General features: G+C 40.6%; 7 protein-coding genes across 9 annotated transcripts; 3 read left to right on the top strand and 4 right to left on the bottom strand.

Moving 5' to 3' along the window:
• Positions 1–626: 626 nt before the first annotated feature.
• LOC106292696 (DCN1-like protein 4) lies at positions 627–2596 on the bottom strand. Of its 2 annotated transcripts, none has more exons than XM_013728336.1 (10): positions 2469–2596; positions 2252–2327; positions 1997–2081; positions 1827–1901; positions 1692–1728; positions 1516–1599; positions 1362–1422; positions 1162–1268; positions 1000–1065; positions 627–924 (listed from the first exon to the last, which is right to left on the bottom strand). In XM_013728336.1, exons 2-10 carry the CDS (start codon positions 2325–2327, stop codon positions 829–831), a joined length of 687 nt encoding a protein of 228 aa, XP_013583790.1. In that variant the 5' UTR covers positions 2469–2596; the 3' UTR covers positions 627–828. The 2 variants fall into 2 exon arrangements, with proteins under 2 accessions (XP_013583790.1, XP_013583791.1); XM_013728337.1 differs by having other exon boundaries at positions 2436–2542.
• A 625-nt stretch (positions 2597–3221) lies between these two features.
• Positions 3222–4710, bottom strand: LOC106292957 (ribonuclease 3-like protein 1). 2 transcript variants are annotated; one of them, XM_013728630.1, is made up of 4 exons: positions 4509–4710; positions 4144–4351; positions 3766–3880; positions 3222–3650 (listed from the first exon to the last, which is right to left on the bottom strand). In XM_013728630.1, the coding sequence occupies exons 1-4, from the start codon at positions 4566–4568 to the stop codon at positions 3497–3499; spliced, it is 537 nt and encodes a 178-aa protein (XP_013584084.1). In that variant the 5' UTR covers positions 4569–4710; the 3' UTR covers positions 3222–3496. The 2 variants fall into 2 exon arrangements, with proteins under 2 accessions (XP_013584084.1, XP_013584083.1); XM_013728629.1 differs by having other exon boundaries at positions 4144–4354; positions 4509–4697.
• A 1432-nt stretch (positions 4711–6142) lies between these two features.
• On the bottom strand, positions 6143–7510 carry LOC106293941 (acanthoscurrin-2). Its single transcript, XM_013729574.1, is given in 2 exon segments — positions 6143–6880; positions 6974–7510. Coding segments are annotated over 2 exon segments (705 nt in total). The 5' UTR covers positions 7203–7510; the 3' UTR covers positions 6143–6404.
• A 101-nt stretch (positions 7511–7611) lies between these two features.
• LOC106344407 (36.4 kDa proline-rich protein) lies at positions 7612–8246 on the top strand (the record flags this gene model as incomplete). Its single annotated transcript, XM_013783795.1, has 1 exon — positions 7612–8246. A coding segment is annotated over one exon (531 nt), but the record flags the coding sequence as incomplete, so codon positions are not given.
• A 230-nt stretch (positions 8247–8476) lies between these two features.
• On the top strand, positions 8477–9559 carry LOC106295025 (chlorophyll a-b binding protein CP24 10B, chloroplastic). The gene is made up of 2 exons (XM_013730783.1): positions 8477–8793; positions 8919–9559. The coding sequence occupies exons 1-2, from the start codon at positions 8576–8578 to the stop codon at positions 9466–9468; spliced, it is 768 nt and encodes a 255-aa protein (XP_013586237.1). The 5' UTR covers positions 8477–8575; the 3' UTR covers positions 9469–9559.
• A 44-nt stretch (positions 9560–9603) lies between these two features.
• LOC106295024 lies at positions 9604–11763 on the bottom strand. Its single transcript, XM_013730782.1, has 5 exons — positions 10786–11763; positions 10572–10654; positions 10300–10411; positions 10129–10181; positions 9604–10055 (listed from the first exon to the last, which is right to left on the bottom strand). Exons 1-5 carry the CDS (start codon positions 11672–11674, stop codon positions 9912–9914), a joined length of 1281 nt encoding a protein of 426 aa, XP_013586236.1. The 5' UTR covers positions 11675–11763; the 3' UTR covers positions 9604–9911.
• A 1021-nt stretch (positions 11764–12784) lies between these two features.
• LOC106344175 lies at positions 12785–15809 on the top strand. The gene is made up of 5 exons (XM_013783590.1): positions 12785–13221; positions 14851–14907; positions 15008–15070; positions 15158–15229; positions 15316–15809. Exons 1-5 carry the CDS (start codon positions 12880–12882, stop codon positions 15412–15414), a joined length of 633 nt encoding a protein of 210 aa, XP_013639044.1. The 5' UTR covers positions 12785–12879; the 3' UTR covers positions 15415–15809.
• The last annotated feature ends 29 nt before the right edge of the window (positions 15810–15838 follow it).

The raw sequence follows: 15838 nt of genomic DNA, 5'->3' as shown, positions 1-15838 counted from the left end.
AAAAAATAGTAATTAAATAGATAGATTAAATAAATAAAATAAAAATAAAAATTAAACATGATTTAATTTCGTATATAATTATAATTACATTATTATTACACATAATAATTTGTATACCAATTATAAATGAATTATGTAAATCAAAGTCCATGGCCCAATTTTAATGGGTTTTGTAAATTAAATGTTTATGGCCCAAATATATTGATGGAGTTAGGTGAGAAATGATGTGGTGGTTATTAGGTTAACTGATGCGGTGGTTATCGTATAAAGTTTGTATTTTTCTTATATACAGTTATCATATCAAAAGGAAGGTATCTTGGAAAATATTTGTTGGACTCAACTAACATCAATAGGTCACACTTGTGTTTTAATAGAATAGATTTAGAAGGTGATTATTTAATATATTTAGATATTTATTTAGATGCGGTTATAAAATAATTAGTTGAACATAACTTTTTATCAATGGGTTAAGCTGCTGTTGTTACGCTGCTGTTTTAACAGCGTAGATATTGATATAATCTAATCAACACCGTCCGTTGTAATCTGATGGTTATAAATGGCCTGCTCTGCTTCATTAGTATTCAAGCACTTTCAACTCGTTTGCACCAATTTTAACATTGGTTTACTAATAAAACTGGATATATTAGTATTTCAAACATAGTGTTTTCCCCTCTATTGAAGTTAATCACATGTAACAAAAATCATATAAATGTGTTTTTTTTTTTTAAACAATATGAAGAAAACTGAAATAAAATTCTGCTTGAATCTGTTTGTTGTGAGACAAACGATCCTGCAAACACCAAACGGATACACAGGTAAAAGCGCTTTTCAGGCTTGTTTTTCACGAATCCACTCAACAAAATTGTCGAGAACCAATGGCCATGCAAGCTCTGGATTGTATTCCGTCATCTCCGGGAAACTTATCTGTAAATTTTCTTTAGTTAGTTGATGACACTGCGGAACAAGCCGGGAACTAAGAAGAAGAGTTAGGAAACAGACCTCATTGCAGAACCTGTAAAAGCCCATCCATTGATCCATGTTTATGACTTTGTAGTCGTTTTGGATCTGTTGTCAAACACACACAACCTCAGGCATGGGGTTATAAGATTGCGAGTAAAGTATTAAAGAAAAAAGAAGAAGAGATTATTGAGTGAAGCAGACCTTTAAATACTCGACAAAGTAGTCAACTTGGGGTCGGAATGTAGATCCCATGACGATCTCCAGGAGTTGACATATAGTCTCAATGTCTATGCTCTTCTGCTTTTCCTCTGGCATTTTAACAGCAAACAAAGATCATATAAAAAAGCATGTGGAAAACAAACAAAAAAAAATCTCATGCAAGAGGCTGAAGTTAATCTTACCTGTTAAGCAATAGCGGAAGGCATAAGCATAGAAATCTGCAAAATTTGTTTGCCTCCTGACCTTTAAAGAGAGAGATTAAAAAAGGAAGAAAAAGCTTAAGCATGATTCAGTGCCGGCTCAGAAGAAGTTCGATCAAATCATAAAACTTGGAACCTCTTTCTCAAGCTCGGGAAGGGCTTTCTTCAGTTTATTAAGTGTATCAGCTCTTAAAGCCTTAAGGCCTCTTCTCCACTCCTCCTACACATGTACACAGTTAGCTACCAAATCCTGATTCGTGTTTATCAAACGAAAGAAGAAAAAAAAAGAATCTATAGCTAACTCTTACTTACCTGTGTAAAGTAGCCTTGTTTCTCAGATTTCATTTTCCTGCGATGTGAGAGTTTTTTTTTTTTAAATTGTGCTATTAAAAACTTTTGAAGGATGGATGGATGAATGATAATAAGGTGGTAGTAGTAGTGAAGTACCAAGCAAGCATCAAGATTCTGATATCAGTATGAGGCACTTCCAAATTGGAACAGAGCTCCTCTATTCCTTCAGGACTGGTAAATAACAATAATAACCAAAAACATATTTATTATTAAAGAGAAAAGCTGAATGAAGGAAGAGAGAAGAGAAGAGAAGAGACGAGACTTACTCAATGAGATTGGAAGATGTGTTGGCGTACTGATTAAACAAATGGTCTATTCGATCCATCTCTTTAGTCGTCGCCTTACTCGAAGCTGAACCCATTTTTTTTAATCAATAAGTCATCATAACAAATCACAAACCTAATGCAGAAGAAGTTGTTGATTCGATTTCAATTGTCAAGTAAAAAGATTCTAAATCCAATTTTCACATAAACCCTAGGACGATGTTTTGGTTCAATGATCGGGGGGAAAGGAGGAGACACCTGAGCGAAAGAGATCCGTGGTGGAAGATGTGATTGAATCCGATTTCTTCTTCGATGATGCAGCAGAACGACGCATCTGTTGATTTTGAGGCAGAGAGAACAAACCAAGTTTTAATTACTAAATACGCAAGCGAAAAAAAGGAAGAAAATAATAATAATAATTAAAATCGACAAAAAGAGAAACCCAGAAGAGGAAAAGAGTAGAGAGAAGATGCACCACGAACGCTAAGCTGAGACGACGACGAAGGATGGCACCTGATTGGATGTGAGAAGAAGAGACGATTGATTTCCTCTTATTATTATTATAGATAGATAGATAGATGGTACAACATTTTTATTATGTATCTGTATTTTATAACAACATATACGCAATCATAAAGTACGTACATTATTTTATCTCTTTTTTTGTTTTGTTTTTAGTTTCCCACTTGGTTCGAGATACTAATTCAATTTTTGCTGTCAAGTAACAGTCAGAGATGTACTTATATGAATTTATATCCCTCAAGCTTTTGTTGTCAGATGTTCAACCCTTATCTACTTGAACATTTCAAATGCTCTTTCATTAACCACTGTTTAAAACACACAATACTATCTTCCCACTCAATCACAAGTGATTTACACAGTCAACAGGATCAATAGGTCTATTGTTGGTTGAATTGGGGGAGAAGGGTTTGTGCTCATCATCTCTGGATGATTAGTGATGATGCACAAGAGAGCAAAAACTTTTCTTACAAATGCATGCCACAGAATAGGCGATACTATTTGCTCTCTCTCTTAAATCTCCACCCTTGCCTTGAGACTATACTAGTCATGCAATAGATGGTAAAGGAGTAGTTTTCAGTCAATACAAGTCCTTTATTTATCTACTATATATATATATCTTTGACAAATATCATTTCATCTGAGTCCACTCTTTGAGTGACTGTTGCGGTGAGAAACGAAAGAGATCGAAATGATAACCATACTTTTTAAGTTTACTCCCTGCTAATGTAACAGAAAAGATGATCCTTGTACACAAACTTTGATAGATATCAGAATAGTCTCGAGGTGAGCTATGTTTACCTTTTGAGCTCCCTACCTAGGTAGAGCTTCTTCTATCAAATGCTAATCAGCTAAGGGCCAATTAACATGAACAAAACTAGAAGACTACGTAGTCATGTTAACAGATTCTAAATGGCAAAGATCATCATTGCACGCTTCTCCTGTTGCCTTGTCCGCCCTCTCACGACCACAAGCTTTGTCAGTCTAAAGGGTATGACCCACATTCTTGAGAAACCAAAGGGCTACTTCTGCTGCCTGCTCAGCTGCGATCTTCTTCTTGTTGTGTGGATCCCCTAAACACTCCAGTACCGTTATCCCTGAAACTTCCTTGATTTCAACACTGACTTCGACTTTAAATCTGAACCAAAACAAAACAAAACAAAAAGCCATGTTAATGTTAGAAGATTTTAATCTGAAAAGAAGACAAAATGTAAAAGACAGAGAGAGAGTGCAGAAACCAAACCCACACTTACAGTTTTGTATTGTCAGGGCCGTCTTGGTTGAAGAACGTATACAATGGTGCTTTCCAATGCCTCACACCACATAGCTTATACAACTGTTCTCTGGCACACACTTTCTGAGCCTCTTCTAAACACACGCATTTAAAAAAAAAAAAAAAAATGTCAATATAGATGTAACAACATGCATCATCATAACTAAAAACCTAAGACATGATCTGAAAACTTTTAGCTTTTCATTCAATGAAATTTTGTAGAAACATATCAAGAAAGGAAACATATCAGTGAACAGTTTCATTCAATAGAGTGACAGCTTTGAATGCTTAAAAGCTAAAACCCTTGTAGCTTAATTACAAAACCGCAGATAAGTAAAAATGAGTAAAAGTCCATTACCTTCAGTAGTTTCGGGCTTGGTTGCATGAGGCACTAAAGCTGCTGCTGCTTCTGGTTCAGAAACTACAGGAAGCTTATTCTCAGCCTCTACATGTCTGATGTTTGACTCCATCTTTGAAGAGTCGTTGTCTTCTTCAACATCATCATTCAGCTTCCTCATCTTAAACCCATTTTCGCATCTCTGTATCACCATCCTCGGTTTTGGTGTCTGCTAATTAACCAAAACAAAAATGGATCAAGCCCCAAAACAGTTGAAAACTGACACTAACTCAAGTTAGGGTATCCCCCAAAAGCTGATTCTTTTTCTTCCCCAATTTTGAAGATTTCAACCGGGAAATTTATATATCAAATCGGATTTTTCTTACCATAGAGATAGAGGAAGCGTTGGGAACTGGTGATGAGGGATCTTCAGGAGGGAGATACATCGTTGAGACTGAGAAGATGACAAAGTGAAACTTTTTTTTATAGATTAGCTCGAATATCTAATCTTCTGGTGACCTTTAACTTTCCCAGTAATAAGTAGTTCGTGTCTTGTGTGTCGGAACTCGGAACCCCATGTGTTTATCCGTGTACTTGGGAGATATCATAGTTAATTAAAGAGAAAAAAAAACAAAAATAACATTAAATCAAGTTTTTCTTACCAAACTAGCATTCAAGTTCAAAAATCATAAAAATAGCACTTAATGTTTTATCAAAAGTCACAAACTTAGGATTTAGAGTTAAAGGTTGGGGTTTAGTATTTAGGATTTAGGGTTTAGGGTTTAGAGTTAAAGGGTGGGGTTTAGGATTTAGGGTTTAGGGTTTAGAGTTTAGGGTTTAGGGTTTAGAGTTGAGAAATGAAGTTTTGGGTTAAGATTTCAAATTTTGAAAAATAAAAAAATTAAAATTTTCAATGAATAAATTTAGAAATGTGCTATTTTGGTCATTTTAGTTTTTGAGTGCTATTTTTGTGATATAAACTTAGAAATATGCTATTTAGGAGATTTGTCCTTACTTAAATGGGGGTTTAAATTTAAAGAGGCTTTTGCTTCATTTCGTATGTTAACGGCCCTTAAAGGTCACTTTTAATGGGCTGACTTAGAGACGGTTTGAAGAAACTTGCCCAATACGAATAAGGCCTTTTAAGTTTTGCTTTTTTTAATGTGTGGTGGGGTCAGGTAATAACGCAGAGCAGCTTACGCAACGGCGTGAGACAAGATTACAATTCTCGAAAAGAAGAATTCGTTTCTAATTCAATGCGGTTTTCTTCGCAGCAGAGAAGAATCGATGAGTTAGCGCCACGTTATATGTTTATTTGCATGCATTTACTTCTTCTACTCTCTCACTTACCGTTTGTTTGTCATATTATCTACTCTACTCAATGTATTTCATCTCCACGTACGTTCCATTCTTGCAGATGGCGTGAATTTTTTTTGTTTTGGTAAAATGCAGATGGCGTGACTTATTTGACCGGTTTTGATCAAACCGGATCTTTAGACCATGATATTTAACAAACAGCTTTTAAAATCCAACCATCATGATCTTGGTTGGTCTATTGTCTATATTGATGGAACAATGATCGGAAGAGATAAACTATAGTTCTAGCCGCTTTAACGCTGTTGCTTAAAGTCAGACTTACTATAAATAGAATGGTGTATGCGTTTCACATAGACTCTAGACCGGAATGGATCTTATGCGATCCTAAAGATTACTACAAATATACAACACAAACAAAATAGTTGTCAATATTCACTTCAATATTCTTTGAACAGAGAGGCTGTGGGCTGGCTAACACTCACTTCAGAGCTCTAAATTACGAGTAGTCAGTTTTACTTATTGCATCTTTGCATTGGATTGTGAAACCAAATAACTATTCTCCTTTATTACCAAAATCATTCATTGAATCCTTACAAAACTAAAGTCTTTCTTTCGTAGTGACAAACGTAAGAATTCCCAAAATTCGAAAATATTGTCGACCGTCAATGATTCTACTATAAATGTATACACATGTGTTGTTCAGTTCTTGCATGGCTTAGGAAGTTAGAAGAAAAAACAGAGATGAAACGAGTTGTAATTATATGTGTAGTTACACTGCTGTTGTTTAGTGTTTCAATAACAGAATCAATAACTAATTCGCAGACACACAAAGACCAAGACAAGAAAGGTTTGGTTAGAAAAAGGCACAGAAGAGTCAAAAGCAGAAGACAAAACCGAAGTAGAAACGGCGAAGCCTTTGCTACTAAATGCGATGTGTTCTTTAGATGCGTGTTCGGCACTTGCGGTCAATGGAACTTCCCAATTGTGCCTTGTCCTGAAAACCCTTTCTTACCTCCTCCGCAAAATTTACCACCGCCTATTTCACCACCACCAGTGCCACCCCCGGTTGTCACACCATGCCCGCCACCACCGTGTGTTACTTGTGTAGAAGCATCACCACCACCACCGCCAATCCCCGTTCCTTGCCCACCTCCACCATTGCCACCACCATCGCCTCCTCCTCCCGTGCCTTGCATTACTTGCGTCACAACCCCGACACCGTCTCCACCCCCGGCGCCTTGCATTACTTGTGTCTCAGCCCCGGCACCGCCTCCTGCTCAGCCTTGTGTTGTTTGCACCACGGCACCGGCTCCACCTGCACCAGTACCTTGCCCACCGACACCAGTAGCACCCGTTATCCAATTTGTCCCTACACCGATTATACTCCCTCCATTACCACCTTTATTTCCAACTCAGCCACCACCAACACCATCGGCAACGCCTTCTCCGGTTCCAATCCTACCTCCACCTACTCCAGTGCTACCACCACCAACACCATCAGCAACGCCTTCTCCGGTTCCAATTCTATCTCCACCTACTCCAGTTCTACCCCTCCCGCCACCTTCTGCTCCTCTTCCACCACCATTATCTTCTTCTCTTCCATCACCACCCCTTCCATTAGTCTTATCTCCACCACCAACAGTACCTGGCGGCTCAGTTTCTCAGCCACCATTTACGATGACACCACCTCTTTTAGGTGGTGGAGCTCCGGGAATCACAGCTTCACCTCCTCCTCTATTACGCGGTGGCACTCCGGGAACCATTAGTTCACCTCTTCCTCCTTTATTTGGCGGCGGCTTTCCAGGAATCACCGGTTCACCTCCTCCTCTTTTAGGCGGAGGCACTCCAGGAATCACTAGTTCACCTCCTCTTTTAGGAAGGGGAAATCCAGGAACAACCAAATCACCTTCTCCGCCTCCTATTTTAGGAGTAGGAGTCCCAGAGACTAATGATACACCTCCTCCGCCGTTGGTCGCCGACCTCCCTCCAATGCCACCAGTGACATGGTTTTCACCACCTGATGGAACCAATGGATCACCACCCCCATCACCTGTTATCCTCCTTCCTCCGCCATTAGATCGTTCTACATTAACACCACCAAATTCACCATTTCCACCTCCGGATATAACCACAGGAACTCCACCACCCGCCCCAGATACCCCTTCGCTACTCCCACCACCAGTAGACAACTTTCCACTGATCCCATCGCCGCCTGAACAAACTACGCCAGAGTTTCCACCACCTGATGAAACAATCGAGCCACCAATTGACCAGTCAACACCATCGCCAGTAGTCCTCCCCGTGATTCTGCCTCCACCAGTTGAAGATTTTCCGCCCATTTTACCTCCACCGGTTCAAGAGTTGCCGCCTATTTTGCCTCCACCAGTTGAAGATTTTCCGCCCATTCTACCCCCACCGGTTCAAGAACTTCCACCGGTTTTCACAACACCTCCGATCTTGCAAGATCCACCGACAGTTCCAGTATTCTCCACACCACCAGCCTTAGGAGATTTCCCACCGCAAACTCCCGTCTTTACCACGCCACCGGAGGTAACGAATCCATGGCTACCGCCGGAGCAACCACCGGTTACGTCCATTCCAACAATACCGGAAAATCCATATCCAAACCCGGACATGGGTTCAAATCAACCGGTGGTTCAGCTTCCTGCACCCTCTTGGGATTCCCCGCCATTTAATCGCTGATTTCCTGTATTTTCAAATTTCTCCTTTTTTAAATGATAAATATGTAACGTAAAACCTAAACGTAATAAAAGCGAGCAATGCCACCTCGTACATATTCATATGGCTGTAATTTGCATTTTCAACAAGTTAATAATCAGAGTTGTCCACGTGTCATTTTAGATTAAAAAAAAAAAACAGAATATACAAATGCTGAGTTGGCAAGTACGAGACAAGGGTGAGTGATGTGGATATGGTGAAGTTGGTTCTGAGTTCTGATTGGTTAGATATCTATCCACGACAGCCTCTGAGATTTCGTCTATAGATTCTCATCATCTCCTCATTGTCCCTCTAAATCTCCCCTCTTCGATTCCTTTTTTCGAGAAAGAGAGAAACACAACACTCACTTCCACTCCAGAGAGAGAAAAAAAAACAGAGGAGACTTATTAGAGTTCTCATGGCGATGGCTGTCTCCGGAGCTGTGCTCAGCGGGCTTGGTTCTTCGTTCCTCGCCGGAGGCAAGAGGAGTGCCGCCGCGTTGGGAAACGCTGGAGCTCGGAGAGTTGGTCGGAAAACTCTGATTGTTGCTGCTGCGGCTGCTCAGCCCAAGAAATCGTGGATCCCCGCCGTTAAAGGTGGCGGCAACTTCCTTGACCCTGAATGGCTCGACGGCTCGTAAGTCTATTCACTCAAAACTCTCTGTTACTAGCATGAACAATGGAACAATGATAATTCTGATTTTCTTGAACGATCATTTGTACGTTGAATATTTCTAAGTCCTACGTGAATGGTTTTGACAGGCTACCCGGAGATTTCGGGTTCGACCCATTGGGTTTGGGAAAAGACCCGGCTTTTCTGAAATGGTACAGAGAGGCAGAGCTGATCCACGGCCGATGGGCGATGGCAGCTGTTCTTGGAATCTTCGTCGGCCAGGCATGGAGCGGCGTGCCATGGTTCGAAGCCGGAGCTGATCCACGCGCCATCGCGCCGTTCTCTTTCGGAACGCTTCTTGGGACCCAGCTGCTTCTCATGGGCTGGGTGGAGAGCAAACGGTGGGTGGACTTCTTCAACCCGGATTCTCAGTCTGTTGAGTGGGCGACCCCGTGGTCGAGGACCGCTGAGAATTTCGCTAACTACACTGGTGATCAAGGATATCCAGGTGGAAGATTCTTTGATCCGTTGGGTCTCGCCGGGAAGTCACGCGACGGTGTGTACGAGCCAGACAGGGAAAAGCTGGAGCGGTTGAAGCTTGCGGAGATTAAGCACTCGAGGCTCGCTATGCTTGCAATGTTGATCTTTTACTTTGAGGCTGGTCAGGGGAAAACGCCTCTAGGTGCCCTTGGTTTGTAAGAATAATGATGTTTTTGAGTCTGTAGATATAACCTCTCCTTGCTCCCTCTTCTTCAATGTGACATTTTGAGTCAAGATCATATCACTGCTTCAAAATATCACCAAGTAATGAACTTTGCTTAATGTAAAATTAAATCATGAAAAGGCATGTTCGTATTAACTTTTATTACCACAATCCAGATTATGGGAGGGAATAATACCCTATTATTAAACATCTAGGAAAGAGACACATAACTTCATTTTGTTGCAGCAGATGCATGACTGAAGAGCTCAGAGTTAAACAATGAGTAAGAGAAACAAAATAGAGCTGAGCGAGAGTTTCTTCCCTAGAGAGTAGAATGCCTAACAGGGCTTGAACAGCTAAATCTCACTCACAACAGAGTGTTGCCTAAACCAAAAGTGTGCGGAGATAGAAGAACCATGGGGTTCCTAGTGCATAAAGCTTAGAACTTGTAATCCGGGTTGTCACGAAGGCTGAGTTTTGACAGGACAAGGCAGTATGAATCCCAGTCAGTTCGTCTTAGATATTTCAGCAGCTTCTTCCGTTTCTGCACCATAGCAAAAAGTCCCTTTCGAGAGTGCTTGTCCTGCGGTTATACAGCCACAGGGTAAGGCATTAGGGGGTACATAAAGAATATCGATATAAACTGGAAGTTTTACCTTTTTGTGCAGTGCAGAGGATAGATGCTTGATTTTAGTAGTGAGCTGCGCAACTACAGAGACGAAACCAAAGACATCAAAGACAATCTAACCGAAAGACGTCTTAGGAAATGTGATCCTTCTGATAGCTTATAGCTGAAGCCAACACTGATCAGTAAACATAGAAATTACCTTGCACTCGTGCAGAGCCACAATCAGATTCCGACATCTTGAAATCTTCCCTGACTTTCGTGAGCTCGATTTTCATCTTCTCCGCAGATGACAGATTATCTGTGTGGAAGTACTTCGTTGATGAAGTCACATAAAAACAGATCAATACCCATAGTTTATTTAACGGCCACAACAGATCAACAAGAGCATTGTATAAAACCATCAAAGACCAAAGAAGCCTTTAGATTGACACACTACTAGATTAAAGGTCCAAGAGCAAAAAAAAAACTTACAGTATCGACAAGATCATCTTTTGGAGGATAAAGCTTGTATTCAGGGGTACCATCCAAATATCCCATAATGTCCTGATTCTGCTCTGCAAGCACATAAACCTCCTTAGTCCTCAGACGACATAAAATGTGATTTCAACAGCAATACATCGCTACAGACAACAAAATCAAACCAATAACGAAGCTCACAGAGAGTCACCAGAGGCTTAGAACGTACGGGAAATAGCTTCATTGATGGCTGCCTCATTCCGAAATGTTCCAATAACATTTCTGATTACAGACACGTTCCCACGCTGATTATAAACCTCTTTCTCCTCCACTTGCCTTAGCTTAACCAACCTCTCATTCAACTCCTGCAACGAGAACCACCCTTCTTCCTTCTTCCCCTCTGGCCTAAGCCTCCTTAGCTTCTCACCCAACTCATCTTCCCTGTAAATCTTTAGAAACTCCGTCGTCATCTCCTCTGTTTCACCTTCCATTTCTTTCCCGAAGATTGACGCCGGCAAAGCTTCTCCTCCTCTTCCGGCGTTTCCCTTCAAAGTGCTCTTGAAACTTCGAAAGGACACTCCTTTCATCTCCCCGTTGTTCAAAGCGTTGGACTTTGACTTCAAAGTCTTCAAATTTTCCCATAAGTTACTCGAATCGATCTCCTCCCCTTTGCGATTCGGAGGATCCGCTACCATGTTCTGCTTATAGAGCGCCTCGAATGAAATGTGCGGCCGAGACTGCGACGAATCCCTCGGAGGTGGAGCGGCGGTGGATCTACGCTGGAACTTGGCGAGGTTGATTCCCAGATCCTGTAGAGACCCGCGTGACTTGTGATCGGAGAATGTACTACTCGATCCGCGATTCGGAGCTTGGGCGTCGGAGGATCCAGCGAATGGCTTTCTCTCTTGCTCCTGCTGTATTTTCTGCTTCAGAGTGGACTTGATGTCGGCGAAGGGAGAAGAGTACGACGATGGAGACTGAGAAGACGGTGGTGGCGGTGACTGGGAGGGTTTTTCAGCGGATTGGGGAGGTGGGTCTGATGAGGAGTTGGAGAAGAAACGAGTGAGAGATGGGTTTGATTGGAGCCTTCGTTGACGTCTGGCGAGAAGAGACGCCATGGTTTTGGCTGCTTTGAAGGATTTAGGGCTTTGGATGATGATGACGACGATAATGGATTTACAGTGAATCCGGTTTAATTGAAATGAAATGTTTAAGACTTTTCCCGGTTTGGTTTGAGTCAGAAATTTGTTCAGGCGATGTCTGATAAACCGGATATAATTCTGAAATGAAACTACTTATCGTGTCCGATGAAGGCCAATTTACATGTGAGTAAAGCCCATTGGTCTTTTACTCTTTTCTATATAAACCCATCAGGTTGCAACGAAGCTCTTCCCTTTTAACTTCAATGGAGTATTTAAGGCCCAATACGCAATGGGAACTGGTTCGTTTTTAAATATTTTTGTCAATCTTAACATTGATTTGCACAAAAAATATACAAAGTAAATATGAATAGATATCAGTATACATAATTTTCTTTTTGGACAACTCAGTATATATAAATTTTTTTTTTGAACACCGAATGTTTATTTAAAAATTAAAATTGGTTATATATTCCGAGTGATACTCGACGGTAAGCTGATAAGCTGACATGACTAAAACATTTCTAAAAATAGAAATAACTAAGGAAAGAAGAAACCCGAAAAAAATCTTCATTCGTAATCCTAGAATCCGTGTTCGAAAGAACACACATAAGTCGAAATCGATGTTGAAGAACACAGTCAGTCAATATACATAATTTAAACTTTAAAACATCTCTGTAAAAGGAAAAATAAGTACAGATTACAATGTACTGTCTATGTATACCTTATACTACACTGGCATTATAACACTATACTGTCTATGTATACCTTATACAATGAAGTTCCATACTAAGCATGAAAGTGATGACAATAAGAAAGACCTCACACGTCCACAAAATTATTCCGAAACTTAACCGAACCGTCAAGCAAGGAATAAAAAAAACAATCTCGCTCATCGCGCGTAGAGTTCAGACGCTACTTTCGCTTGGAGACGAAGCACAAAGACTCCATGATGCCACGTAAGTATTCCTATGGGTCCAACATCCACCAAGAAAGAAAATAAAAACACAAAATAAAATTTCAATCTATCTAACTGTGTGTGTGAAAACGTTCCTAATGCAAATATATAAAAATCCACCCATTTAATGTGCCACGGAGATTTTTCTTCTTCTCCACTTTTCGCCACCATTTCTCTTTTTATCTCTTTCTCTCTCTTAATTTGGTGGACGGTCCAAACCTAGGCTATGACCGGCGGAGACTGGACTCAGGAGGCTATGAGTGATGATTCATTGGTGGCGGAGGCTCTGATCTGCCTCCACCACGCTGAGCTGCCTCCTCCTCCTGTGAAGAACGGCGGGTCCGATCTTAAGCTGAAATGGAACGTGCGACAGCGGAGGAGCAAGGCGGCGACACCGTCAAGAAAGAAGGGAGATCACACGCGTTCCAGTCCCACTACGCCTCTTTCCTGGAGCGGCACCGCTACCTCTCTCAGCGGTGGCGGAGGCGGAGGCAGCGGTGCTCCTGCTGTTAATGGAGTTGAGGAGTCAAGCGGCGGCGTGAAACTGTCAGAGGCCGTTAGATCTAAGGTTCGTTTTGGATATTTCGATATCCCTTTGTTATTTTTCTCTCTAGTTTTTGAAACTCTTGCGTTACTCTATTTGGGATGCGTGACTGGCAAACGCCGGTGGACAGCCACACTAGCTACCGTATAATACCTAAAGCCTAGTCATATCTTTTTTGGACTTCACGTTATCTCGGTCTTCCTTTTTTATCGCAACTACTTCCATTTTTCCTATGTTTCTCATAGGGTCATTTTCGTCATTTCCATACGGGATCGGTCTCTTTGCCTCTCACGCAACCTTTAGGCCCTCTTCGATCTAATACTCCGACTATACGTTGACCGTTATATTCTTCAGTTACCGTACTAAGCCGCACGTTCTTCTAAACTCAAAAGTATATGTTCTCTGCTTTTTTTTTTTTGCTTTCTGCGTTACCAGTGTCAGGTTCAATAAGATCCTCGCATCTAGAAGTTACCGGTTTGGTTATCAAGTTCACGTCACGATGCTTCTTGTTCTTGGTTCCTGAAGCTGGTCGTGATTGACGAGATTACCCCTTGTCATAGAGCCTGCTCAGGGATAATTCGGTCAACAAGAGTAATTATGGCTGGCGACCTGGCGTTATTTAAAATTGCTTATAATGAGGGGTTGCCTCTTTTATGGGTCGAGAGGCGTTTTCGTGGCGAATTAGGTCTGGGCTATCAGCTATGGGTTTGGTGCGTGTGTGGTGTAATCAGATGCGGCGTAGCACATAGCAACTCCCATAGGTTAATGCTGACGTGGAATTTTAAAAAGTCAAAACTTCTTCACGCGACACTTTGACTGCAATCCAAAACACCTTTGGTCTGGTCAAAATCACTTACCCCTGTTCCTCTCATTGTGAGATTATATTATTGGTGACAGCCTCGTCTATTTAGCAGTTTTCTTTTTTTTTCTGAATGAAAATTTTTAGCAGTTTTTTTTTTTCTATATGGTTTAAGCTGGAATCAACTTACCAAAGTAGAAGAGGCCATAAAGTCACCAATGTTTGGGTTAGAAGTAATTAAAAAGAAAGAAAAGGAATGTTGATAGTGACATGTGGTTATGTGGATAATTCGTGACAATGGGAGGCAAGGGAGAGGTGTGGGGTTTGTTGCCAAGGGAAGACACGCGTAAAGTCACGCTCCAGTCACGTGATTCTATTCTTCCTTTGGAATTGGGTGTGTCTCGATGCAAGGAGAAAAAGAGGCACCTCTGTTCATATTTGCTTTTTTTTTTCTTGGTGTAAGAAGTTGACCAAGAAAGGAGATTCCTTTCGTTTAATGTTTTTTTAATATGTCTAAGATTTAGTGATTTGGTTTAGACCTTTAAGTTGTGATATCTTTGTTACTGATCGACCACTTTATTTTTATGATCATCCTTTAGATGTAGCAGAGATTCTTCTTTAATCGTATCATTTGTGTATCTTACTACACTTCCACTCTAGTTGATAACTTGAAATGATGGATTCGAATTTAGGGATTATGGTCTATACCAAAAATTGGTATATGCTGATTATGGGCTTGTGAATAACATGTCTCTTTATTTTCCGAAGTCATTGCGAACTGGTTTAAAATGTGGCCTGGACTTGATATGTTGCGAGAAGCCACTATCTGATCTTCTTGGTGGATTTTCATGCAGATATCTCAAACGAGTGTAACAACAACAACCCCTTTCAAGAGATCAAGAAAGAAAAAGGTAAGCAAACCAGATAATAAGTATTTTCCTATTCTGGTAGAATCACATAGTTATGTACTATTATGTCTTGTGTTTAATCACTGTATGTGGCTCTCCACAGACGCTTGCTGAACTTAAAGAGGAGGAGAGCTTGCTCTTAAAGGAAAAGAAATGCCTCAAAAATGTAAAAAACTCGTTTCCCATCTTCTTTCAACGTCAAGTGCATAGTCCAAAACCTCTTAACATTTTTTACACTTGTTGCGTGAATCAGGAACTCGCAAGTATGCGAGATATGCTGAAGCAACAAAGAGCAAGAAACGAGTCGTTAAAGAAAATCCAGCAGGTTAAAACAAAACCTAGTAAACATGATCACTTATTTGAGTAATACGTAACAAATATCTTTAACAGATGGTACATATGTATGTGCAGGCTGCTGAGTCACAAAAGAATGATGAGTCCTCCTCGTTTTTGCTGCCTGACCTTAACATACCCCTTGATAACAACCCTGTGGAACCAGCTAATATATAACCAGCCACAGCACAACCATCAAACATGGATATTCTTTTGTCAGCTACACACGTTCAAGACTACGCTATAACTGTAACTATATTTATGATATGGATAAGTCTACAAATAGATAATTGTCCTCCCCTGTCATTGTCTTTGCGGAAGGGGAAAAGGATTCTAATGGCAGTGGAGACGAGTTAAATGTTTGTTTTTGAGTCTCTTTTTTTTTCTTTTCTTTTCTTTCATGGATATTAATTCTTACGTCGCAGCAAGTTTTTGATCTTGCCCTCCTTTAATTCTCTCTTTCTCTCTTGGTGTTTTCCGCTCTTTTGTGCTATCAGAAGATGAGATGTAATTTGATAACTAATCCATTATATAGGTACGTTTCTTATTTTATTGTTTGTTTTTAAAATTAACATTTTGACTTTCCATCTTCTGCTATGTT

This window comes from Brassica oleracea, chromosome C5, assembly GCF_000695525.1.
Source record: "Brassica oleracea var. oleracea cultivar TO1000 chromosome C5, BOL, whole genome shotgun sequence".
Classification (NCBI taxonomy): Eukaryota; Viridiplantae; Streptophyta; class Magnoliopsida; order Brassicales; family Brassicaceae; genus Brassica; species Brassica oleracea.
This window is presented reverse-complemented; position numbering and strand designations above follow the sequence as displayed.

Bases quoted from the DNA above. Each gene is read 5' to 3' on its own strand.
- LOC106292696 (XM_013728336.1), bottom strand. From the start codon at position 2,327: ATGCGTCGTTCTGCTGCATCATCGAAGAAGAAATCGGATTCAATCACA. The intron at 1,423-1,515 runs GTTCCAAGTTTT...CTCTCTTTAAAG, and splicing joins TTCCCGAGCTTGAGAAAGAG to GTCAGGAGGCAAACAAATTT. The intron at 1,269-1,361 runs GTAAGATTAACT...TTAAAATGCCAG, and splicing joins CTTCCGCTATTGCTTAACAG to AGGAAAAGCAGAAGAGCATA.
- LOC106344175 (XM_013783590.1), top strand. From the start codon at position 12,880: ATGACCGGCGGAGACTGGACTCAGGAGGCTATGAGTGATGATTCATTG. The intron at 14,908-15,007 runs GTAAGCAAACCA...GGCTCTCCACAG, and splicing joins AGAGATCAAGAAAGAAAAAG to ACGCTTGCTGAACTTAAAGA. The intron at 15,071-15,157 runs GTAAAAAACTCG...TGCGTGAATCAG, and splicing joins AAAAGAAATGCCTCAAAAAT to GAACTCGCAAGTATGCGAGA.
- LOC106295024 (XM_013730782.1), bottom strand. From the start codon at position 11,674: ATGGCGTCTCTTCTCGCCAGACGTCAACGAAGGCTCCAATCAAACCCA. The intron at 10,655-10,785 runs GTACGTTCTAAG...ATGTGCTTGCAG, and splicing joins CATCAATGAAGCTATTTCCC to AGCAGAATCAGGACATTATG. The intron at 10,056-10,128 runs GTAAAACTTCCA...GTATAACCGCAG, and splicing joins CCTCTGCACTGCACAAAAAG to GACAAGCACTCTCGAAAGGG.
- LOC106292957 (XM_013728629.1), bottom strand. From the start codon at position 4,568: ATGTATCTCCCTCCTGAAGATCCCTCATCACCAGTTCCCAACGCTTCC. The intron at 4,355-4,508 runs GTAAGAAAAATC...TTGGTTAATTAG, and splicing joins ACGCTTCCTCTATCTCTATG to CAGACACCAAAACCGAGGAT. The intron at 3,651-3,765 runs GTAAGTGTGGGT...GTTTTGGTTCAG, and splicing joins GGCCCTGACAATACAAAACT to ATTTAAAGTCGAAGTCAGTG.
- LOC106295025 (XM_013730783.1), top strand. From the start codon at position 8,576: ATGGCGATGGCTGTCTCCGGAGCTGTGCTCAGCGGGCTTGGTTCTTCG. The intron at 8,794-8,918 runs GTAAGTCTATTC...TGGTTTTGACAG, and splicing joins CCTGAATGGCTCGACGGCTC to GCTACCCGGAGATTTCGGGT.